Raw genomic sequence first — 26,459 nt, forward strand, 5'->3', positions numbered from 1 at the left:
GAGACACAGGAAATACCTGAGGTTCTCCTTCCTGGGGAAGGCTTACGAGTTCTGTGGCTTGCCATTCGGCATGTCTTTGAGCCCGCGAACCCTCACGGTGTGCGTGGAGGCAGCCGTGGCTCCCCTCCGCACGAGGGGGATCCGCGTCTTCCTATATCTCAACGACGTTCTCTTAGCGGCCGACTTGAGGGTCTGTGCCGCGGATCATACCAAGGTGGTGACCGATCACCGGCAAACCTTAGGGTTTTTGTGAACTGGCAGAAGAGTTGCCTCGTCCCAGCGCAGGCGGCGACCTTCCTGGGGCTCGAGCTATACTTCCTGCGAGCCTTTCGCCAGAGCGACAGGCTCGCACGGTTCGGACAGCAAGCCAAGGACGTTAGGTCTGTGCCCTCGGTGTCAGTGCATCAGTGCACAGTGATGTTGGGCCTGATGGCCTCAGCACTGCATGTGCTCCCGCTAGGGAGGCTACACATGCTCTCGTGGTCCAAATATGGTTCTCAGGCTTCGCCTGGACTCGGCCGGGGACCGTCATCGCAGGGTTCCTCTGACAGGTCAGGCCTGGCGGGCGCTGGCTATATGGGCGGACCCCTGTTACCTCTCGAGAGGTACTCGGTGGGGCCCTGTCCCGCTCAGGATGGTTGATTCGCACAGACGCCTCCCTCTGGGGAGGGGGTGCGATTTGCGGGCATTTTTCGGCGAACGGCCAGTGGGAGGCTCAGGAGCTTCGCCACATAAACGTGCTAGAGCTGAAGGCGATTCGCCGGGCTCTGCCTCAGGACAAGCCCACCATCAATGGCGCCATGGGCCCATTGTTGGTTGGGAGCTCTCTTGGGGACCGCACTGCCGGACAAGTCCGCGTGCGGCCAGACTCGAAAGAGAACGTTGCCTCCGCAGTCCCCCCGGCATGCGGAGGTAACACTTCCAGCGGCTCACACATGGGCACCATGTGCTGATTCGCTCGGACAATAGGGCAGCGATCGGCCACCTGAACAAACAGGGCGGTGTGCGGTCGGGGGCGCTGAAACATAGCGGGGATTCACCTGTGGGTGTATCCCCGTCTCCTTTCAGTGTCAGCGGTCTATCTGCCGGGACGGCGGAGTTACGACCGGCCTGCTGTCTCGAGGCAATCCCCGTTATACGGAGTGGTGCCTCCACCCTCGGGTGATGGAACAGGTTTGGGCCAGGGTTGGTCGCGCCTGCGTCGATCTCTCGCATCGCGGCGCGCGACACACTGCCCACTGTGGTTCTCGATCCAGGAGGACAGCCCCCGTTAGGTCATGACGCGCTAAAAGCGCACGCGTGGCCGAGGGAGGGGCTCTATGCGTTTCCCCCGACCCCCCCCTGATCCGTCAGGTGTTGGACAGGGTGAGGGAACAGCGCCTCCGGCTCGTTTTAGTCTGTTTGGCACAGGCAGACATGGTTTGCGGACCTGGTCTCCCTGGCGCAAGATCCGCCCTGGGCATTGCCGGTACGGGCCGATCTCCTATCCCAGGCGGAGGGGGAGGTGTTCCACCCCTCCCCAGGCAGGTGGAAGCTAGCGGTCTGGCTCCTGAACCGGACCAGTTGCTAGCCCAGGGCTTGCCTGATAATGTGGGATGCACTATGCAGCAAGTAAGGGCATGGATCCAGTGAACTGCAGTGTGCGACCAGTTCTCTGTTTCCTTCAGAGCCTGCTTGACGCGGGTCAGTCCCCGCAGTCGTTTAAGCTGTACGTAGCCGCGATTCTGCGTGCCATAGGGGAATTGAAGGGAGCCCCGTGGGGGCGTACCCTTTGGTCTTGCGCCTCATGAAAGGGGCGCGTAAACTGCGCCCGCCGTCGCGGTGCGTTTTTTCCCCCAAATCGGACCTGGTTACGGTGCTGGACGGGCTAACGGGTCATCCGTTTGAGCCCTTGGACTCCTAAGGGTCTGTCTTTAAAGACCGCGCTGCTGCTGGCCTTGTCGTCAGGAAAGAGAGTTGGTGACCTGATTGCCCTCTCGGTGCAGCAGGCCTGTGTGGTAATGATGGGCGCAGGGTTACGTTGCGACCTAACCCGGCTTACCAACCTAAGATTATTAATGTCAGCTTTAGGTCTATGGTCATAGACTTATCAGCATTCTGTCCCCCGCCGTTCAGTTAGAGACGGGCGAGGAGAGACGTTTGCTCATGCTGTGCCCCGTAAGGGCGCTCTCGGCCTATGTGGCCAGGACGCGTTCTTTATGCATTACAGATCAGCTGTTGGTTTGCTTTGGGCAAAGGGCCCAGGGCGGACCCCTTTCCAAGGATCGCTTATCACACTGGATAGTGGAGGCGATCGCGTTGGCATACTCTGCCATGGGCAAGGTTCCCCAGGAGGGTATCAAGGCGCTTTCTACGCGAGGTGTTGCGACATCCTCTGCGTTGTTGCGCGGTGTGTCGGTGGAGGACTCATGGTCCTCTCATCACACTTTTGTCAGGTACTACAGTCTCGACGTGTCCGGTGCGCAGTTCGCGCACGCGGTGCTGTCGGTGGCAAGAAAGTAGTATCGTTGCCACTCTAATATGTCAGACGGTTAGGCATAAACGTTGCCATATGGCCGTGGTTCACCGGTGCCTTTCGGGTCGCCCTGTGGGGTGCTCCCGGCAGCAAGGTCGGTTGAATGGAGGCACTAGTGAGAGCTTGAGTTCGAAACGAAGTAAAACGTTAGGGTTGTGCTACAACCCAGGTTTTACGAGTGAGAACGAGAGCTCTCACTACCCAGCCTTGCTGTGTCGATGCGTCACGGGGTGCGTCGGATCTCAGCGGGCTGGAAGAAATTAGAGTGATTATTCCCTGGACTGGCAGGACGTGACGTAGTCACGTGGATCCGTGTCAGTCCCAGGGGGTACCACGCCACCTACGGGTGGGTGGTCAGGTTTTAATGAAAAGTAATTTTGGAGCAAAATAACAGTCTTCCATAGGGCTGCGTTGCAGCGTTTAAGGCACTAGTGAGAGCTCTCGTTCTCACTCGTAAAACCTGGGTTGTAGCACAACCCTAACGTTTTAAAGTCACAATATTGTCCCTCGTTGGTTTCCCCTCGGGTCGCAGATGCAGCTCGCGCGCTTACCACGCTCGCATGGCCTCACATACGCATCACCCGCACTCGCTTGTTCAACTGTGCTACGCCAACCCCCTCTCCGATTATAGGCGTGAGATTCATGCTTATTAGCAAATATTATTTCTAAGTCATCATACTTGCCTTTCATATAACATGTATTATTACGTATTAATATGAACTCCATATTTTAAAGTATTAAACAGTTACAATAGTTTCAGCAAAACCAGTTCTCTCTCATTAATATGCAAATGTTATGCAGAAAGTCAGTTTGATGAAATCCTCCTGACCTCCCCGCGACCCCAGCGAGTCGCTCTTCTGCCGCCGTTTTATTGGCTGTCTGAATTGGGCCACGGCCAACAGGACGTTCCGCAGCTTGGCCCAGCGGAGACGGCCGCCCTGATTGGTGGAGGGCCACTTGCTCTCCAGCACCGCCTGAGGAGAGAGAGGGAGAGAGAGAGAGACGGAAGAGGAGTAGAGAGGAGAGCTGAGCACTAGGATTTATTTCTACCTATCTACAAGGGCTGGGCAATATATTAATCGTGAGAAATCGTGAGAATAGATATCGTGATATGAGACTAGATATCATCTTAAATTATGGATATCGTATACCGTATTTTATTGGTTTTCTGAGGTAGAGACCCTGTATAAGCCCATCTAGGGTTTCCTGTCTCTACCCGCACATTATTTTGTTGTTTTTATTTTGTTCATTTCTGGTTTAAAAAATGTGCAAAAAAATAAAATGGTAAATAGCCTGCATTTATATTAACACTTTTATCCAAATCGCTTTACAATGAGTAGGTAATTCACTCATTCACACAGACATTCATACACCGATTGCAGCAAGCTACCATGCAGGGTGCTGGCAGAGCCATCGGGAGCAATTTGGGGTTCAGTATCGAACCACCTAAAATGTAAAATAAAATATTGAAAAAGAGAAAAATATCGAACCACCGACCTCTTTTATCCAAAGCAATTCGTAAGATCATGATATGGCATAAATGTTGACAGAGACCAACCTCCCCCCCTTTCATGCTGACTCTGTCCAGATTTTTTAGGTGGTCTAAGGTCATGACCTTGTTGTAGTATCCGTAGGTGATGGTGTTGGTGTGTGTGTGTGTGTGTGTGTGTGTGTGTGTGCTGACCTTGTTGTAGTATCCGTAGGTGATGGTGTTGGTGTGTGTGTGTGTGTGTGTGCGTGTGTGTGTACTGACCTTGTAGTATCCGTAGGTAATGGTGTTTGTGAGTGTGTGTGTGTGAGTGTGAGTGTGTGCTGACCTTGTTATAGTATCTGTAGGTGACGGTGTTGTGTGTGTGTGTGTGTGTGTGTGTGTGTGTGTGTGTGTGTACGTGCGTACGTGCGTGCGTGTGTGTGTGTGTGTGTGCTGACCTTGTTGTAGTATCCATAGGTGATGGTGTTTGTGTGTGTGTATGCATGTGTGTGTGTGTATGCATGTGTGCATGTGTGCGTGTGCGTGTGCGTGTGTGTGTGTGTGTGTGTGTGTGTGTGTGAGAGTGTGTGCTGACCTTGTTGTAGTATCCATAGGTGATGGTGTTAGGAGTGATCCCGGCCTTCTTCATCTCCAGCAACACTCTGACAGCCAGGACCGGCTGGCCGTACTGCCCACACAGCTGCATCAGGATACGGTAACACACCTGCACACACACACAGGGAGGGACAAACACATGCACACGTGCACACACCCAGCCACACAACACACACAGCTGCTGCATTACATGAGGCATGTTTTCCATTCTGAATGGAAATCATTGTGATGGAAGATTGCCATGAAAGTGTGTCCATGAGCGCCAACTATAATGATCACACAGAGACTCCACAGCTCATCACAGTCAAAGGAGCTTTGACCACTTCAGATACACACTGACAGACAGTAACAGTAACACACTGTGTGGTTCCATCATGGCACAGTGTGGGGAAGCAGTGAACTACATGTAGTTGAACTACCACTTTAACTACATTTTTGCAGTAGCTTGCTGGTAGTTCAACTACATTCATAGCTTTCAACTTCTTTTTGCCATTTTTTGTGTAGTCAACTAATCAAACCACACACACACGTGCACGCACAAAAGTCACAGCCTACACTGTCTCTGATTGGCTTGCCCTGATATTCTTACCCTAAACTTAACCAATCCTAGCGCTTGAATGCTATGCATTCATTGTTTGTTCAAGACAGGTTTCGGTCTCAGGGGTATTCCCAGAAGCTGGATTGTCAGCTCACCTGTGAAAAATATTTGGATACAAACAATTTATGTTTTGAATCTCAATTTGTAACCAAACTTGAATGTATTAGGTGTCAAATCTATCTATCTATCTATCTATCTATCTATCTATCTATCTATCTATCTATCTATCTATCTATCTATCTATCTATCTGTCTGTCTGTCTATCTATCTATCTATCTATCTATCTGTCTAACTATCTATCTATCTGTCTAACTATCTATCTATCTATCTATTTATCTATCTTATAATAAGAATGCGCAGTGTCCGTGCCTGTGAGCAGGATTTTGGCCGGCCACAGCTATGCCGTTTTACGTGCGATCGGGCTGAAACTTTCAGGGGGTGTAAAGAGTACCCGAGCAGGTGTAGTCATTAATGAACTTCGCGGAAGCAACCGTCCTCGGCTTTCGCCTCAGACGGTTCACGCCTCCGCGTCGTCCATTCATTTCTGATAATGGACACCTCGTCGTGCATTAACCCTTACATATTTGTCACAAGGGTAGCTTTGCTGTAGTTCAACTACTTCCAGTGTGAAGTAATTGGTAGCATACAAAGCTATACTTTCAAAGTAACTTCCCCAACATGGCGGCAGGGCGGCTGAGTCGTTTGAGACACATGCACCTGCTGCCATGTGCTGCGGCGGTGACCTTTGACCTCACCTCGTCGGGCAGCACCACCTTGCGTGTCTCCATGTGCTTGAGCACATCGTAGGCGGCGTGCAGCGCGCGCACCTTTGCGCTCTCCGCCCGCACGAAGGTGGGCAGGTAGATGAACCACAGGCCGTAGACGTGACCCAGCAGGCACTTGGACCACATGTCCGGCACCGAGGAGTACTTCTGAGCCCGCTTCTGGGCCAGCTTGATCTCCTGCACACATACAGCACAGCAGACAGATTAGATGAAGGGGTGGAGCCTACATGCTATAGTTGAGATCTCATCTCCGTCTACCAGAGTTACCAAGTCTCAAGTCTTGAGGCACAAGCCTCAAATCTAAATGTAGAACATGTTGGATTAAAAAAGTCCCGGTCTTTGGAATGAAAAAGAGGCCCTGGAGCTCCTACCAACACTGAAAAATACCTTTGTCAAAAACCACCGGAGTCTTAAAAAGTTCGTCTGAAGGAAAACACTGAAGGCAGTTTGAGACAGAGGTTATTTGCACACAGTAGCCTGTGAAAGCGTGATCTTTGCAGCATCATTACGCCTCGCCTCCTGTTTAAAAGTCACAAGGACGGAACGGAGTCTCATTTTGTTATGCCTTTCGTTCCGCCAGTGGAGGTAGTATAAGCCCCGAAACATCTGTTTAAAAGCGTAACCCGTAGGAAGACCGATCGAAACTCAGCTCATTCATAAACTAGAATGACCGCACCGGGGATGTATGCCTCCGCCATTAGTTCATTCTTGAGTCCAAATCGCCATTTGAGGCAAATTGGAAGAAATTCCGTCAAGGCGCTCCTGAGATGTTGCGTTACAGAGCTTGGAAATTGGGTGTGTGAGGTCACAGTGACCTTGCCCTTTGACCTTTGATCACCAAAATGTAATCCGTTCATGCTTGCGCCCAAGTCGACGTTTGAGCCAAATTGGAAGAAATTCCATCAAGCCGTTCTTGAGATATCGCTTTAACGAACTTGGGAATGGCATTCGTGAGGTCACAGTGACCTAGACCTTTGACCATGAAAATATAACCAGTTCATCCTTGAGTCCAAGTCGATGTTTGAGGCAAATTTGATGAAATTCCGTCAAGGCATTCCTGAGATATTGCGTTAACAAGCTTGAAAATGGCGTTCAAGAGGTCACAGTGACCTTGGCCTTTGACCACCTAGGGCCCTATCGTCGTATGGCGCTATCTTTTGTGCTGCATTTGCGCGCCTCTTATTGCTATCTTCCCAGCGTCTTAAGCTATCGTATGCCTCCACTGTCCAGTTTTGCGCTGGGATGACACGGGTGTAGGCGTGGCCCAGGCGTGTCGGTGGGCCTCTAGCCTATCATGTGTCTCGCGCAAGTGTCATTTAGCGCTGTGGGGAAGATACCATCGGTATGTGCCGAGCGCAAAGAGAGGTTTGGGCGTTGCCCGTTCCAAAATAGGCGTTCCAGCGCAATGTGTTAGAAAAAGGGGCCTTGGGTGCTCTCAATTTTAACGCCAGCAAATAGCTGGTCTTAGCGCAAACAACTCCACTACACCAGGCGTACGCCTGAGCGCAGACAGTATTCTCCGTGCAGTGTAGGAAATCCTTGCTTGGATACATTTACGCACGGCATGGATGTCACTCTCCTCGCGCCTGCACACACACTCTCCTCGGAATGCCATGATTGATTTTCAACTATAGCCCACATTGCAGAAAAAACAACTTGATTTAAAAATGAGAATTCGTTTGCCATGGTTTTATTAGGCTACATAATTCCCGACCATACAGGTTTGTGGTGTGAGGTAACAGTAGATTGCTTTTGAGAAAGTTGTGATGGTGTTGTGCCAAGCTGCCACCCCCACCCTGGCCGGCCGGCCCAAAACACCCAGGGCACCGACAGTACAGTAAACTCTTTCCCTGCAATTGCACGCATGCAAGACTAGCTTCTCCACAGCACGGATGGCGTGACCGCAGTCAATGGCTTAACCAGAGTGGACAATTCTGACACAGGCTATTGAAATAGGCTAGAAGTAAAATCTCACACATTCCTACCCTATTAAAGAAACAAATATTTGTGGTCTGGCGGGTGGGTGGGTAGTAGAAGGATTGTGCAAAATTGGGCGGGGGGAGGGGCATCATAGGGACTTAAAACACACTATTTAACACATTTGTATTTGTATTTTTTTTGGTTAAACTTCCCTTGCCCTTCCCTTTCCTCATTTATTCTTGCTTATCAATGTTTATTTGGTCATCTGTATTGATCCAGGGGAGAATAATAACCCAGTGTTTGGTGTTCTTATCTCGTTTTTCCCAATTCGAGAAGATATGTTTAACTCCTCTCTTTGGTTTGATGTTGATATAACCACATTCTTTCCTTGTTTTGTTTTGTTTTGTTTTGATTTGATTTAATGAAAATACAAAATAAAAAAAAAAAAAAAAATATATATATATATATATATATATATATATATATATATATATATATATATATATATATTTAGATGTGTAGGCCTATGTTATAGCCTATATGAACGAAACGTCTAATTACAGTAAGCGCACGCTTTGGGACATCACTGCGTAATTGCGCGGCGGCACTCTCTCTTCCCTCTCTCGTTTTCTCTCTCGCTCTGTCTCTCTCTCTCACCCTCTCTCTTTTCTCTCTCCGTTTCTCTGCTTGCTTTCAGCAAGAAATAAGATGGTGACGTGATGGTGGTGATGCTGTGGCTTTTAAGGGGAGTGATCTCACCTTGTGAATCCTTTATGGGCATAAACACGCCTATGGAGGTTTGCGCTGAGATGACGTGAAGCGCAGCAGGCCGACACGCCCACAATTAGGGCTTTGCCCGGCGCTATTGAAGCGCAAAACGGGCTCTAACGCAAGATTACCGCCGGGAAGATAGAGCCCCTAAATCTAATCAGTTCATCGTTGAGTCCAAGTTGATGTTTGACGCAAATTTGATGAAATTCCGTCAAGGCATTCCTGAGACATCGCGTTAACAAGCTTGAAAATGGCGTTCGAGAGGTCACAGTGACCTTGACATTTGACCACCAAAATCTAATCAGATCATCCTTGAGTCTAAGTCAATGTTTGAGGCAAATTTTATGAAATTCCATCAAGGCGTTCCTCAGATATCGCGTTAACGAACATCGGATAGACGTATGGATATACGGACGTACAACTCGTCTCTCCAGCCTCCTCCTGACCCGCAAACCCTGTTTTCCCAGTTACCGCCATCTGAACATAGCCCGTCCATACAGAGCCTGGGGCTGCTCAATATTGGATAACCATTCAAATATTAACAATCATTAAATTAAAATGGCACAGCATGACCGCCAAAAGCATTCATCCTCCTTTCTTCATTCAGGAAAATTGGGTCAGAACGTAGAGAGACTCCATGATTTAGACACCACCCTTCTTATTACACCACCCCGTCTTATCCACTAGAATATCAAGTATTAAATATTATTTGATTTATGCATATAGGTGGGAAAATGTTGAAGTATGTACTGTATCGAGTTTGTAGTCCAGCTTAGATCTAGTGGCTCTCTGTCTTAATGAAACACTTTAATGCCCTCATTTGTGTCTTTGACTAAAAAAAGCAGGTTGGCCCTGATGTCGAGATCAGTGGATTACAGTCGGGTCCAATGTTCTGTCATTTACCAAGAGATACAACTCACTTTTACCCTACTCCCAGGTATGAATGCCACATGTATAATTTCTCTTATTTAGTTATTTTATTCTTGAAGTGATGGTGTGATGTAAATGTAGAATTTACAAATAAAATCAGTTCTGCTGCTGTTTCTGCTGCTCAGACAAGGGTGCCAATGCTTTAAACACTAAGTTCAGGGAGGCAAACTCATGGAGAGTTAAAAAGGTGACAGATAGCAGGCACAACGCCACTCAAAATCTTAACTGCCGTATCTAGGATCAAAAAGGTGACCGTCACCTAAAAGGGACTAGTTTGCATCCCAGAACTGATATTATGTGACACGAAAACCTTCAAAATCCACTTGTAGTCTAAATTCCTGTGGACAAGTGGAATACTTTTTTGGGGCTAAATTATTCGTTGTAGGTCAACAAACTGTCAGCTCAGAGGGAACATCGGTCCTGAATCATTCCCTGATGTTTAATATTTGAAGATGTTTGCCAAAGAGTGTGTGGTCGTACCTGTTTGGTGCGGCGGGGGGCGGGGCTACTGGGAGCACTGCCCTTGGCCGGGAGGCGGAGCTGGTCCTGGGGACGGTCGAAGAGCTCCGACCTCAGGGTGGGAAATGTCTCGTAACTGGACCGACAAAAAAACAACTTCCTGTTAGCACTTAGAATTTTAACACAGTATATCTTAGTGCACGTTAGTGCTGCACGATTAATCTAATCGCAATCGCAATCGCGATGTCAGCACGTGCGATTACATAACCGCAAAAGTGTGCGATTATTATTATTTTTTCACGTCTTTTTGAGTGTGTGTGTGTGCCTCCTCTAAACTAACGTTACACGCGACGCAGCAAACACATGTTTCTCTGCCATCACACTGGGCATCAACACTAGCGGGAGACTTCTCCCATGCACTCACGCAAATAAGTAACGTTACTGTATTGCAAGGTTACATAACATCTTACCGAGAGGGAGAGAGAGAACATCCATGATCGTTAACAGCGAGCTATGCTAATAACTAGCTAGCCGTTCAGAAATGCATGTAAACAGCCGTGTGATTAGTGAGAACGTCAGTAAAATAAGGAGAGAGCTGCAGGTGCTTATGCAGAACTAGTGCACGTTCAAGTGCACAGTGGGTAATGACCCGCTGTGATGAAGAATATAGTGAGATTAACAAGGTTGATAGCAGCAAAACACTGTCACAGCTGCCAGCAGCAGCACCTCCAGGCTTCTAACTAGCCTGTCACATGACGCCTTCATGGTCCCTCGATAAAGTCTGCAGATGCACGTTACCTCACCTCTCTCTCAAGAAGCGTCACGTGAGTGTGGCGTTTAAGGCCATCTGTCACTACAAAAGAAATAAACGGGTGTATCATTGTATTACTGGACAGACATGTAACTAACTTTGCAGTCTGAGCCATCTTCTATGTGCTGTAACACAGTGCAGTTTCTATTTTTCTGGTGTTTCTTTTTTACATGTTTGGGACAGGCAAATGTCTCAAAATGTTTTATTTTTTTGTAAAGATCATTTTATTTCAAATTGTTTTATTTATTTAGTTTTAATATATTTTAAATTGTAACATATTTAATTCATTTTAGTTTGTGATACGTGAAACCGTGGTATTTTTGTCCAAGGTAATCATACCGTCAAAAAGTCATGCCGGCACATCCCTAGATACCATTTGTTTATTATATCGCAATCACAATCGCAATATTGTCCACCATAATCACTAATTGCACCTTTCCCCCAAATCGTGCACGTTCACACCCTATACGTCAATCCCACGCCAATGCCACGCAGTTTCATTTCAGCATCCTTGTTAACAGGCCAGTCCGTTCACACCAGCCACACCCCACGCCACGCTGAAGCCACGCGGATCGGATAGTTTCAGCTTCTGTTCTATTTTCCAACCGTGCTGCGCGCTGATCCCGAGCTGCCAGGCATTAAGTCAATGCAATTTGTGAGGGGCCGGAGGAACAGCTCCAAGCCCAGCGCTGAGAAAAAGAGACTGTTCCTGGTGTGACCGGTTAAGTGTCAGATCAGCTTGAGCCTGCCTCAAGCTTCAGTTCTGCATGGCTTTGGCGTATGTTTTGAGCTGTTAAACTTAGGACCCTACCCTATCTTACACCTGGTGCAAGGGCAAGCGTACTCTTTGCTTGTTTCTAGCACTCCCTCCCTCCCCTTTTTTCTTTTAATTACCACACTGGGTCAGCACATCAAAGCACGTGTTTCAGCGACCCACTGGTAATTAAAAGAAAAAAGGGAGATTTTGAGTGATAGAACCTATCAAAGATAATGCTTGCCCTTACTCTACTATGGGTAAGAGAGGGCCCATGTTAAAGTTGATAATCGAATGAAGGTTAGGTGCATGTCTTGCCTGTAGAGGGCGGGGCACTCGGACCCGTCAGGTTCCTGCGGTTCCTCAGGAGGCATGATGAAGACGGTGTGTTCTCCACTGTGAGTCTCATCCAGATCTATCAGACGCACCTCCTCTGGCTTCTCCACATCCACCTGGCAGCACACAGCAGAGCAACAATAAGCAACTGTTTACATAACTAAATGAAATGAAAAAGGCCCCAGACAGGAGCCTTGAGGCACTTCACATGAAAGAACTACAGTAGAGCCACAATCTCAAACACAATCCAACATCTGAACTTCACGGATATCACAGAATGAAAATCCCGACAGCAAACTGAAAGCATCACACCTTCATGAATATCTCATCTGAGTAATGAAATCTATCACAGTAAATACAGACACTTCACTCGGACCTTTTGGACGCACTCGTCGAAGAACTCCAGGCAGGCGTGGCGGTCGCTGACGAAGGAGCACTCCTCGATGAACTGGGTGAACATCTGAGTCCGGGTCAGCTGGGTGTAGAACTTCTGGTGAGTCCGCTCACGAGACTTCAGGAAGCCTGCGGGAAATACAACTTGTGAACGTGAGGTTTGGTGATATACCCAAGTCAGATTTTTACAACTTCTTCCTTCTACCAGCCATTTTGGTGAATAAATTAAACGCAGTCCCTCATCTTCCATTGTGCCTGTGGTTTGTCACACTCAAATTCTCAGGTTTCTCTCCGTTAATTACAATTCTATTAGATTTGCATTTGTTTCTATTGTGAAATATTTTGTATCTCTTTAATATGATGATTCTCAAACTTTTTCCTCAAACAGTGAAATGGAATTGCAGTGTTTCAGATCAAAGGATTGCCTTCTGTCACTGAGTATATACTGTAAGCTACAACCTTTCATATTTTACAAAAATTCCTAAACAAGGATTTATTTAATTGTTAGCAGAGCTATGGTGTAAAGGTTAAGCCATCATTAGAGTCATGGTCTTGAAAATGGTCTCGCATTGTTCTGGTCTCGGACTTGACTCGGTTTCGCCCCCCTTGGTCATGGTCTTGGTTTTGGTCTCGCCCCCCTTCCTGGTCATGGTCTTGGTCTCGGTCTCGCCCCCCATCAGTCTTGGTCTTGACTCGCCTCGGTTTAGGTGGTCTCACCCACAACACTAGTGATAGCAGGACTGACCCTGCAGGTTGAACAGGGAGCTGAGGTCGGTGGTGGTGTCAGAGGGGGCCTGAGTGATGGGCAGCAGGAAGCTGCGGTAGCCTCGCAGCAGGCAGCTCATGAAGCGCAGGAAGGCCTCCTGGATCTCCAGCTCCAGCTGCTTCTGACGCCCGTAGATCTGCTCATAGTCTGTCAGCAGGAACTCCAGCGTCGCCTCCTCCTGGCCGGGGGTGCAGACTGCAAGCAGAGGAGAGAAGGAGACAGGAGGGGGTTTGATTTGATTTATGCAATGACTTTAATGACTGCCGGTGGGGAGGGAGCCATGACTCACTCTTCTCCAGGGTCTTGTGTAGGCTGGTGAGGGAGTTGAACAGAGTCTTTCCGTGCTTCCTGGGTAACGATCGCCATGACAACGGCTTCTTGTCGTCCAGTCTGAGAGAAGAGAGAGGGATAAATCACTATAATAATGAATTTTATTTGTATAGCACACTTTAAAATCAAACTGACATCTTAAGGTGCTTCACAAGAGAAAATACAAACACACACAATAAAAGATTAAAAAACACTTAGGTAGAAGATAAAAAACAGGCCCTAGTCGAACCCAGCGTGAAAAAGGTTGGTCTTTAGGCTGCTTTTGAAGGCAGCAAGGGAGTCCGAGGCCCCGGTGGATCCTGGGAGCAGATTCCACAGGCGTGGCCCCAGTGCACAATCTGGAATATGGAATATCTTTCAATAATCTATGATTTAGCTGCTAAATTGTCAAATACCGCCGTCTGCTCGCTACCCAGGCACTTATGTATGTACTTAACCTAACTAACTTAACCTAACTAACTATCCGGTGTGCACAACATTGTCAGACTAAACTCCGACTGACACCCCAAAAACCTACAATCCGCTAGAGAAAAATGTATATTGTTTGTTAGATTAGATTAGATTAGATTCTTGTTTATTAACTGGCCCCTGGCCTTCTATCATTTCACGAAAGTGGCCCCCGGGCAAAGCAAGTTGAGTATCCCTGCCTTAGAGGAACATGTCATCATCCTTTAATTGAAGTTAAAACATTACATTCCTGTTAAGCTTCACATTTTTACAGTTTCCACAGATTCAGACTGGGAGATAACCTGGTAAACCATCCGGTCACATGAACTCACATTTGTGTTTGGTTCTGTGAGACCCTCTGGCCTCCGGACCGGTGCGGGCGTTTTCTGAATCCACAACGCAGACGGGCCAATCAGAGATCTGCCTCGTAGTTGACACCGTCACCGGCCAATCAGACACGTCACTGGCAAAACAACAATGGCTGCCTCCATGGCTCTCCGGCCCGAGCAGTAACATCAACGTTCGTCGAGTTTAAACAGCCATACGTGCAGTTATAGCAAAAATAGACTCAATAACAATTAAACAAGAACAGGAGTATGCAACAGTGGAGTTTCTCGGCTGTTCTTACGTGGTGGAGTTGGATTTGACTAGATCCAAAAGCTGATTGGCTGAAGGACTGGCTACTTCCACCCACTGACATGACACAGCTCAGAGTCCAGACGGATCCACAGAACCAAACAGCTCAGAGTCCAGACGGCTCCACAGAACCAAACAGCTCAGAGTCCAGACGGATCCACAGAACCAAACAGCTCAGAGTCCAGACGGATCCACAGAACCAAACAGAATGTGAGTTCACGGATCCGGATGGTTTTAATCAGGCTAACTGGGAGCTGCCCAGTAAAACAAACAGGTTGTTTTAGGTTTTAGGTGTTAATGTCTAAACAGATATCTGCATAATGAGACATCATCTATGAACTCCAACTCCATTCTGGTGTCTCAAGATGCTAATCGAACTGTAAACAATGACAAGAGGACACATGCAAGAGGACATCTTGGCCTGGATGTCCTCTGGCATCTCTCCCCGGAAACCCCAAAATATGGGCCGTCACCCCCAGAGTCTAATCATCGTCAGACCGTTAAAGGATGGCTTCAGAGATTGGCAGATTCATGTCAGTCAGTCTGTCTGTCTGTCTGTCTCTCTCTTCATCTGTCTGTCCTCTGGGCCAGCTCTGCCCTGTGGAGGGATCAGTGAACTCACTGGAAGATGGTGTTGGTGTCCAGGTCGACACACACAACGTCGGTGGGGGGGTCGTACAGGTCGAAGTAGCTGGAGTGAACGCCCACGATGAAGGGCATGGGGGCGAGCAGCACGTCCGCCATCTGCAGTGGGCACAGGGGGATGTAGGGACACTGCCACCGCAGAGGGAACGTCATCTGGAGGGAGAGAGAGAGAGGGACAGAGGGAGGGGGAGGGAGGGAGAGGGAGGGTCAAGCAACAGTACAGTCGCATTACATTTACATTACATTACGTCATTTGGCAGACGCTTTTATCCAAAGCGACTTACAATAACACATTTTTTGTCAACAATAGAGCAATCAACTATGGAGCACAGTCTATGACAACTACAACTTCTGAAGGAACAGTGGTACAAGTTTAGGTTAGTGGTACAAGTTTAGGTTCGTTTTTTTTTTTTTTTTTAAGGAAAGAGAGAGAACGAAGTTAGATCAAGAAGGGCCCAGATGGAGCCTGAAAAGGTGTGTCTTTAGTCTTTTCCGAAAGATGGGCAGTGATTCAGCTGTCCTGACCAAAGGTGGAAGATCGTTCCACCATTGAGGTGCCAGGGACGAGAAGAGTCGAGATCGGGATGAGCGACTTTTGAGCCCCCGTAGCGAAGGAGGGGCGAGGCGACCTGCACTGGTGGAGGAGCGAAGGGAGAGCTGAGAGGTTTGGAACCTGACCATGGATTGCAGGTACCGGGGAGCTGACTGGTGTACTGCCCTGTGGCCAGTACCAGTGTCTTGAATTTGATGCGGGCCGAGATGGGAAGCCAGTGGAGCTCCTGGAAGAGGGGAGTGACGTGAGAGAATTTGGGTTGGTTGAATATCAGACGGGCTGCAGCATTCTGAATGAGCTGAAGCGGTCGGATGTCGGTGGCAGGTAGGCCGGCCAGGAGCATGTTGCAGTAGTCCAGGCGGGAGGAGACAAGAGACTGGACCAGGAGTTGAGTCGCTTCTCTTGTGAGAAAGGGACGGATTTTGCGGATGTTGTAGAGAGAGAACCTACAGGAGCGCGCTGTAGCAGCTATGTTGGCAGAGCAAGACAGCTGGTTGTCAAGGATCACCCCAAGGTTCTTAGCTGTTTGGGAGGGAAGTACAGTGGTGTTGTCAATGGAGATGGAGAGATCTGCGAGAGGGCAGTCTTTTCCTGGGAGGAAGAGTAGCTCGGTCTTACCAAGGTTGAGCTTGAGGTGGTGGGCAGACATCCAGTCGCCAATGTCTTTGAGGCATGCAGAGATGCGAGCCTCGATTTGAGTGTCAGAGGGGGGGAAGGAAAGGAAAAGCTGGGTGTCATCAGCATAGCAGTGATAAGAAAAGCCATGAGAAGAGATCACATAGGCAAGAGATCTGATATAGAGAAGGAAAAGTAAGGGGCCCAGGACTGAGCCCTGGGGGACACCGGTGGTAAGAGGACAGGATCTGGAGAGGGACCCTCTCCATGAGACCTGGTATGAGCGGTTCGAGAGGTAGGAAGCAAACCAGGAGAGTGCAGAGCCTGAGGCCTTAGCAGTGTGAAGGGCCTCTGTGACAGCAAGAAGAGCTGTCTCAGTGGAGTGAGAGGCCTTGAAACCGGACTGCAGAGGGTCCAGGAGGTCATTTTGGGAGAGATAGAGAGAAAGTTGTTCGGACGCTGCTCGTTCGAGGGTTTTGGAAAGGAATGAGAGAAGAGAGACAGGTCTGTAGTTGTGAATAGCAGTAGGGTCAAGGGAGGGTTTCTTAAGCAGAGGTTTGACTCTTGCAGTCTTTAGAGCAGGCGGGACAAGACCAGAGGACAGAGAGGAGTTAATGAAGGTAGTGAGGAAGGGAGATATGTTAGGTGAGATGGTTTGGAGGAGAGAGGAAGGGATAGAATCGAGGGGGCAGTAAGTGGCTCGGTTTGAGCTGATGAGTTTAAGCACTTAATCAGGAGAGAGAGGAGAGAAGGAAGTAGCATACTGTTACCCACACGATACAGTCATTGACTGCGTTTACATGGACTTAAGTATCCCGGTTATGAGGCTTATCCTGGTTTTGATCATATTCGGGATATGGCGTTTACATGGAACACAGAGAAAGCAGCTTATTCATATCCCTGTATACATGATAAGTACTAGTATCCCGGTTACTGATTACTGCATGCTACTTGCAGGCGCCTGTGATCTTTACAATACAAACCGGCGTCATTATTATTATTATTATTATTATATTTTCGCTTGTATTGGCTGCGTGTGACGTCATTCACCCTTTTTGGGCCAAGACTGTGTGGGATTCCCTTGGATTCCGTCTTCACGGTGGTCTGTCCCCGTTTGCCTCACCATTTGCGTTGGTCTGTCCCCGTTTCATTTGAGTCACAACACCTTCGTCCTGTAGTCTGTATACTACAGACTTGAAAAGGGCAGCATTTCGATGCTTTCTCCTATCTAAGCTGCCAAGCATTTAATTATTTCATCACCGAAAGACAAAACTCCGCAAAACTCCATTTCCTCATCGCTCCAGAAGTGAGACTTGTGTGAAGCCGCGCCTGCGCAGGTAGTCTGCTGTGGTCAGAAAGCAGGATATAAGGTGTATACATGCAGCAGTATCCCAGGTTCTTTGGGAGTACTCCAGCTAGCATAACCGGCTTTCTCAAAACCGGGATAAGGGCTTATCCAGGTTTCTGAAACCGGGATATGATGTTTACATGCGCAAACACAAAAACAGGATACTCCAAAACCCCGACAGTAACCGGGATACTCAAGTCCATGTAAACGCAATGAGTGTTTGTGTGTTATTAAAGGGATAGTTCACATTTTCTAGCCCTATTTGCTACTTGCCACTGATGATGTTGATTGGTAGAGTTCTTTCTCAGCACAATCCATGCTGTTCCTCATAATAGCTCTGGAAAGTTGGGCAAAAACTAATGCAAGGTCAAAGGGGTCATGACATGTACAAGCTGACCGAGGCTCACTTAAAGGTCCCATTCCGTGCAAAAGCTGTTTTTACTTGTAAATGCTATTATTAATTAATACACAGGACAAGATGTTACTATCCCTTGTGCCAAAATCCGAGGAAAAACACATTTAGAAGCCCAATCCAGAATAAAACAAGCTAACAGGCTAACAAACTAATAAACAAGACACAAATCGTTACCTACCCTAGCCAACAGCAGTATGAAGCATGTCATTGGGGTTTTCAAGTGGGCACCTTCCTTCACCAACGTTTCGTTAAGTTAGGCCCACGACACCTCAAGAAGGCTTAACGGTGTAATCCAGCGTCCTGGAAACACCCCCCTCCATGCTACCACCGCACAACTGCATATTACCTCACTATCTAAGCCTAGCTATCCAGGTCGGTTCGGTATGACATTCCTGACTACACCACCACTGTCAATGATTCAGCCCTGTTGATGCGGACCGTCAATCATGACCAACAACAAACAATCCCTAACTACACCACCACTGTCAATGATTCAGCCCTGTTGATGCGGACCGTTAATCATGACCAACAACAAACAATCAATCTGACCTTAGCGAGCTCCCCAGCTAGCATGTTTCCTCATTATCCACAGCCATTCACTTGCTCGTTCTGCTGCCTGAGACATATTGCTAACCGCAAGTTTCAGGCTCCGTCCCCGAATGCCCAACTCAGTTAGTAAGGCAATAACGGACTTTGCCACAAAACCACGGCAGCCCACCTCTACAGGCCGCACTCGAGCCCTCCAACCTCGCTGCTCTGCCTCTGCTGCCATTTCAGCATACCTAGCTTTCTTGCGCTCATAAGCCTCCTCAACTCGATCTTCCCACGGGACTGTGAGTTCGATAAAATAAACTCTCTTCTCTACCTCAGACCACAGTAACAAGTCCGGACGTAGCCGGGTGCTAACTATATATGCTGGGATGACTAGCTGTTCATTCAAGTCAACCCTCATTTCCCAGGCTCCACCTACACTTAGCTGCCCTAACTTGTGCCTGACCTTAATTGGTCTAATCTTTTCTCCCTCACGTACAAATTTGATCTGTCTAGTCTCTTTGCTAGCAACTAGAGAATTTACTTCTAGCCGCTTTTCCTCAACTGCAGCTGCCAAACATTTCAACACCTGGTTGTGACGCCAGGTGTATCGCCCCTGGGAGAGACTGACCTTACACCCTGACAGTATATGCCTCAGTGTACATACACTAGAACACAACGGGCAGGCACCATCCTCGCCCAACCACTGATTTAAGTTCTGGGGAGATGGCAGCACATCATAAGTAGCCCCTAGAATAAATCTAATTTTGCTGGCCTCCATGCTCCACAACTCTCTCCACTTCAACTTTCTCTTCTCTACACTCTCCCAGTTCACCCACTGTCCTTGCTTTGCCTGCGACACTGCCTTAGTACATCTTACTGCCTCCTCTTGCCTATGTACTTCTTCAACTACCATCTTCCTCTTTTCTATTACTGATGCCTTGTTCCACACAGGTTTCCCTATGCACAACCCTAAGCCTCTACGCCCATGCTGCACCTGACCTATGATATCCCTGTGTCTAAGAGCTGACTGTGCTTGCTGTACTGCCTCCTTTGGGTTCCACTTCCTCCCTGTTTTAACTGTGGGCGCTACACTCCTAACCACTGGATCCTTTGACTGAGTCAGAGTCATTTCCAGTCTAACCTTAGCACACTTGAACTCCTCTGTCAGGCTAGCTAATGGCAATTCCAATATGCCTTTCCCATATAAGGCTACACTGCTTAGGCAGCGTGGGACTCCGAGCCATTTTCTAATGAATTAGTTAATCATCCTTTCTAGCTTTTCTACCTTTGAAAGGGGAACCTCATACACTGTCAGTGGCCACATCAACCGAGGCAACAATCCAAACTGCAAACACCACAACTTTAACTTTCCTGGGAGCCCTGACTTGTCTATACCGTAATTTCCGCACTATAAGGCGCACCTGAGTATAAGCCGCAGCAGCAAAATTGCCTGTTTGTTACATATATAAGCCGCACCGGACTATAAGCCGCGGGTGTTTTGATGTTTAATTACCATATGTAAGGGTTCGTGCACAGAGGGGATTGTCGGGAAAGAGATGGCTGTTTGGGGAAGCTCCCATTTATTAACATTTCAACAAAACAAAAGTCAGGTCACTAATCCCCAGACAAAATCACACATTGTGAGATGCTTAAAAATCACCATCGGCGGGAGCTTTACTCCAGATGCTGTGCAGCCAAGAACACAAGTGAAATTCGTTCTCTCGTGACCTGTGGTTCTCAACGTGATGGAGAATTCACCTTTCTTGTTAACAGTCCTAGTGAGAGGCAGGTCGAACGTCAAAGGCACTTCATCCATATTTATGATCTGCTCCGGTCCGATGGAATATTCCTTGATCTTTCTTTGTGTGAATTCGCCGAATTTTGTAATTTTCTCCTGGTAGTCGGGAGGGAGTTGCTGACACAGTCGTCCGCGCCCTGACGGACAGTCCCTTTCGTCTCGGGTTTGTGCATGATCCTTTGCTGCTGCTGCTGTTGTTGTTGTTCCTGTCTCGCTACTGTCTCAGACATGGCTTTCAGGCTCAATCGCCGCCATCGTCGTAACACAGCCAGTTCTCCATCTTTTGAAGCATGATGTTAGATTACAACGAGCTAGTTGTGTGGCTTAGCCTTCCAAAATGTTGCCGTTAGTTTTTTAGAATGTAATACATAGAATTGGGAATGTTACATTCAATTTCATTCAGACTGTCTTTCAGGCTCAATCGCTGCCATTTTCCCCCCGGAGCGAGGGAGGAGGGAGGGTGTTTTACCGTAGTGGCTGAGAGAGCGTAGTGGCACAGTGCTCCAATCAGGTCGCGAGGCACATTTTTTGCAACATCATCCAATCAGGGTCTCGCTCTCGTAATGTCTGTCTTGCTCTCGTTCTGCCTCATACCAACATCCATAGATTTTGGAGGTCCCCGAGCGGCCGTTAGCTGATAAAATCCATAGATAAGCCGCATCGTTATATAAGCCGCAGGGCCAAAAAACGGGGAAAAAGCCGCGGCTTATAGTCCGAAATTTACGGTACTTGAAATACCTTGAATCATTTCCTGCCTCACCTCCTCAAACTGTCCCTTATCACTGAGACTTGCATCATACCATCTTCCCAAACTCTTGACTGGTTTCTCTAACACTGTAGGCACCACCTCATCATTTATAACAAACTTCTTACCTACTACCCTCCCTTTAATGATTGAAATACTCCTGGACTTACTTGGCTTCACTTTCATTCTAGCCCACTGCAGATTACTATTTAACTTATCCAACAATCTGCTAGTACATGGAGCGGTTGACGTCATAGTCGTCATGTCATCCATGTATGCCCTAATTGGAGGGAGCCGCAGCCCTCCCTGCAGCCTTTCTCCACCCACTACCCATTTTGAAGCCCTAATAATGATCTCCATTGCCATGGTAAAAGCTAATGGGGAAATTGTACACCCTGCCATAATGCCTATCTCCAGCTGCTGCCAAGCTGTAGTGTACTCTGCTGTGGTAAAGCAGAGTTGAATATCTAAGAAGTAGGCTTTAACTAAGCTCTTTATACTACCTGGCACTCTAAAGAAATCAAAGGCCTCCCATAACAGACTATGCGGCACTGACCCGAAAGCATTAGCCAGGTCCAAGAATACTACATGCAGGTCTCTCTTCTCACGCCTAGCTGACTGGATTTGGTGCCAGATCATGCTGGTGTGCTCTAAGCACCCGGAGAAGCCGGGAATTCCAGCCTTTTGCACCGAAGTATCTATTAGCCTATTCTTTTCTAGATAGATAGACAGCCTCTGTGCCACAACACTAAAGAAAACCTTCCCTTCAACATTAAGTAGACTGATAGGTCTAAACTGACTTATCTCTAACGAGTCCCTTTCTTTAGGAATGAAGATTCCCCCTGCTCTACGCCACGCCTTAGGAATAACCTGCTTCTTCCAGACTACCTTCATCAGCTTCCATAGAAACTGCAACACATCTGGAGCACTCTTATACAGCCGGTAGGGGACTCCATTAGGACCCGGGGCAGAAGAGGCCCTTGCACGTCTCACTACTTCTTGAACTTCTTTCCATATATACTTTCCATATATACTGCTGTCAGCCCTCCCTGTAATGAGTGGTCACACGCTCAGAACTGCCACAGTTGGATTTGACCCTATCCAGCGTCCCCCTGCAGTCTCCTCCAAGCCACACCCCCAAACGCTTCGTTTGCCCAGAGGGGAATTGGGACGTCACTAGCTTCCTCCTGCATACTGCGCGGGTCTCTCTCACACAAGCTACCTGCACCATTTAGTCTATAGCCACAAAATTAACACTTCTAGCTGGAGCGACGCCAACTGTATGTGATCCAGCAACTGCAGAGGTGCATTCGGTAAGTCTAGGCATTTTGAGATGTCCTCTTTAGCGTAGTACCGTTAAGTTAACGATAACTCGCAACCTAGCGTGCTGGTCCACAGACGCTAATCTGATTGGCCGCTGGGAGCCTGGGGTGGGCTCTCCCTCAGCGGCCAATGGGAACTGTTAGTTCTGAATATATTATAGAAACAGGCCATTCTTGGGAAGCGACGAGATGAGGAAGTGAGAACTCCGTCACAACAACCGGGGTTGCTATATTTTCGACAGATTAATCCAGAATCATGTTTTATGGACCAGAGACACACGTTTTTAAGAGGTTACAGCTGCACGAATTGGGACCTTTAATGTCATCCACAGTGCAAGTAACCCCTAACCCATCCACAGTGCACACAAAGTAAATTAAAAATGTAATCCACAGTACACACAAAGTACATTTTAGTGAGCCTCAGTCAGCTTGTACATGTGACCCCATTGACCTTGCATTCATTTTTGCCCAACTTTCCAGAGCTATTATGAGGAACAGCATGGATTGTGCTGAGAAATAACTCTACCAATCAACATCATCATTGTGAGTAACAAATAGGGCTAGACTTAAAAAATATATATATATATCCCTTTAATAAAGCTGTTATGGGAGTTATATGGAGTTCAGATGATCCGTACAGACACCAGGGCCTCGCTGACAGAGGTAATATATATATATATATATATATATATATATATATATATGTGTATATATATATATATATTACATATATATTATATTACGTACAGACACCAGGGCCTCGCTGACAGAGGTAATATATATAATATATATATATATATAATATATATAATAGATGATGCTTACAGACACCAGGGCCTCGCTGACAGAGGTAATATATATAATATATATAATATATATATATAATATATATAATAGATGATGCTTACAGACACCAGGGCCTCGCTGACAGAGGTAATGTATATATATATATATATATATATATATATATATATATATATATATATACACATTACATATATATTATATTACGTACAGACACCAGGGCCTCGCTGACAGAGGTGAGCACGTCGGGCCTGAGGCTGTGCAGCAGCAGCTTGTGCTCCGTCAACACGGCCAGCAGCAGCGTGCAGCCGCTCTCTGGACCCAGGTTCTGCAGGAGCTTCAGGAAGCTGGCTCCACTGAGGACAGAGACACAGCAGCAATCAACCAATCACACTGCACCGAGACCACCAATCAACCAATCACACTGCACCGAGACCACCAATCAACCTATTACTTTTAACTGCACCACAGAGTTGGCCTGGCCTTTGGCGGGAGCGGAGGTTATCTTTTTGCCCCCGTTTGTCTGTAGGATATCTCAAAAATGGATTGGCACGAAACTTGGCAGAAAAGCCGGTTATGGGCCAACTTAGAAGTGATTAACTTTCCACGCCCAAAAGGGGGCGTGGCAATGGGCTGGTTCAATCACAAAAAGGCGCCTAACTTCCAAACAGATTCACATAACACCAAGAAACTTTGTACAAAGTTTGGTCATGGGCCAAGGAATAACTCATTAGCTTTCCACACCTACTAGCCAAAAGGGGGTGTGGCAATGGCCATGGCCAATCACAAAAAGGCACTTAACTTCCACACTGATTCCTGTAACACTACGCCGCGGCAGAGGTATGCACGCTACAGAGTTCCCTCTAGTTTTTACTGCAACTACTGTTAGTGCTGTTACTAACCTGATGGGCAGGGGAGAGGAGACCGGCTGGCAGAGCAGCAGGTTGTCATATGGAGAGAGCTGCAAGACAGAGAGAGTGTCAGTGCTACACACACACACACACACACACACACACAAAATTGAAAGTTGGTCAGAAAGCCATCCACCCATGCTGTGATATCATCATCCCCTGCATGCAGCTCTCACTGCAGAGCAGAATCACATGATCAACCCTTCCCAATCAGCTCTACTCTACTGATACAGATTAGGTGAAGAGATCTGGCAGATGATTGGACAGGATCTGTAAAGGACTGATTCTGATTGGGCGTTGGTGTTACCCAGTTCATTCTGCTGCCAAAGCACCGCCTGTGTCCTGTTGATGGAGGAGTGGAGGGTGAAGAGAGGAGCAGCACAACCCGCTTCAGCCCAACAGAACCTGCTTCAGCCCAACACAGTCTGGTTTGGCTGCTAAACTCACAGGACCCTAGCCTGGTCCAAACCATCCTGATCACATTCTGTTGTATCAGTCTGGATTTCCTGCTGCTCACATCGTCACCAAATCCAATCCAAAATCCAGTCAGAAGAAAATGTCTTTCTGCCAAGAAACTCCGCTGGTGCATACACTTGTTCTTGTTTAATTGTTATTGAGTCAATTTCTGCAATGACTGCACTTATGGTTGTGTTTATTCTGCGTTAACGTTACCGCTCATTGCTTTGGGAGACACCATCACTGTTTTGCCAGCAGTGTCCCAGTGAGTGAGTGAGTGAGTGAGTGAGTGAGTGAGTGAGTGAGTGAGTGAGTGAGTGTGTGTGTGTGTGTGTGTGTGTGTGTGTGTGTGTGTGTGTGTGTGTGTGTGTGTGTGTGTGTGTGTGTGTGTGTGTGTGTGTGTGTGTGTGTGTGTGTGTGTGTGTGTGTTCACGTGACAAGCTGGTTTACCAGGCTACTTGATTGGCCGGTCATTTCAGGAACTTGATGTGGGCGGCTGGAAGTCCAAACTGATCCGTGGAGCTAAACCGAATGTGAGGTCATGTGATCAGGATGGTTTAACCAGGCTAACAGGACCTCCACTCAGAGGAACATGAACCACTGATATGAGCTCTACATGTTATTTCAATGTATCCTCTCTGCTTCAGCACTCACAAAGCCCAGGATCTTTTTGGACCAAGCAGAAATACATATAAATTTCATATAAATAATGCACAAAGAGTTGTAAATATCAAAAATATGCACCTTTTTAAACCTTGAACTGACTTTTATTGTTTTATTTGATTATTTTATGTATACATTTTACTCAGTTTTATCAGAATCAGAATCACTTTTATTGTCACAGTAGGTAATAGGGGTGTCACCGTGTACACGTGTAACCGGATAGTAAATCATATGCATTTAGAAAAATCAATAGCCGACTACACGTCTTTTATTTTTTTAATAAAGTTTTGACAATGATTTTACTGTGTTTTGGACTCACAATCATTCATTTCTCAAAAAAAAAAAACTGTTTAGAGGTGATATAACGAACATTACACTAAAGTGTTCACACAAGTGCAGTAACGTTGCACGTAATGGACGCATCTACATTGTGACTCACAATGTAATGTTAATAACTCGCTAATATCATGTGACATCAAGTTGACTCACCCGACTTCTTTTGCAACCAGCGGAGTCTCAAAGATTTTAATTACGTCCTTGTTGTCGTAACTTAAAGCCCGTGTGTCGATGTTGAATGTAGGGAGACAGCCAGGAAATGATAGGAGGCAGGTAACGTTATTCTTTTCAATGCTCCATACCCGCACTGCTCAGTCAGGCTACACACTCCAAAGGACTCTGAATTTTGCAGCCTCCCTATGGGTCATTTGCAAATTTTGCACAGTTCCTATTTCAAATGTTCTCTTCTGTATTACAAGTTTGCTCAGTCCAGTGTATGCTACAGCAGTTAATGATCGCCCGACGAGCAACGCTGAACGTTAATTATCACTGGACGCTGATTTTGGGCGCTGTCGCTCATAAAAAGTATAAACACTAGGAGGCGATAGGAGAATGCATCACAGAGGCGCAGTTCAATTTAATTTGCTTCATTTCGATAAACTGCCCTTTATCCTAGTGAATCTATTTGTTTGGGAGGTATTTCAATGGCGACAGTGCCCTCTAGCGGTTACATAGTGCAAATGCTTATTTTACACAGTTAAAGCACTTTGTAAACACTGAACATTTAAAGTGGTGTACAAACAAGATGGCAGCAGACATGTTTAATATGTGCGGCCC

The 26,459-nt window shown here is 47.2% G+C and overlaps 1 protein-coding gene across 1 annotated transcript in view; it reads right to left on the minus strand.

Annotated features, from left to right (window-relative positions):
- Positions 1-26,459, minus strand: part of dennd4b (DENN/MADD domain containing 4B) — a 214,681-nt gene that overhangs the window by 50,941 nt on the left and 137,281 nt on the right. The window contains exons 8-18 of the mRNA XM_083645668.1: positions 24,219-24,277; positions 23,528-23,672; positions 15,160-15,335; positions 13,414-13,514; positions 13,104-13,319; positions 12,342-12,487; positions 11,948-12,081; positions 10,086-10,200; positions 5,955-6,161; positions 4,582-4,710; positions 3,356-3,489 (exon numbers count right to left, since the gene is read on the minus strand). Of these exons, the coding sequence (XP_083501794.1) occupies positions 3,356-3,489; positions 4,582-4,710; positions 5,955-6,161; positions 10,086-10,200; positions 11,948-12,081; positions 12,342-12,487; positions 13,104-13,319; positions 13,414-13,514; positions 15,160-15,335; positions 23,528-23,672; positions 24,219-24,277 (1,562 nt within the window). The remainder of the gene's footprint in view (positions 1-3,355; positions 3,490-4,581; positions 4,711-5,954; positions 6,162-10,085; positions 10,201-11,947; positions 12,082-12,341; positions 12,488-13,103; positions 13,320-13,413; positions 13,515-15,159; positions 15,336-23,527; positions 23,673-24,218; positions 24,278-26,459) is intronic.

The sequence above is a fragment of the Poromitra crassiceps genome (genome assembly GCF_964638095.1).
Source record: "Poromitra crassiceps genome assembly, chromosome: 1".
NCBI lineage: Eukaryota > Metazoa > Chordata > Actinopteri > Beryciformes > Melamphaidae > Poromitra > Poromitra crassiceps.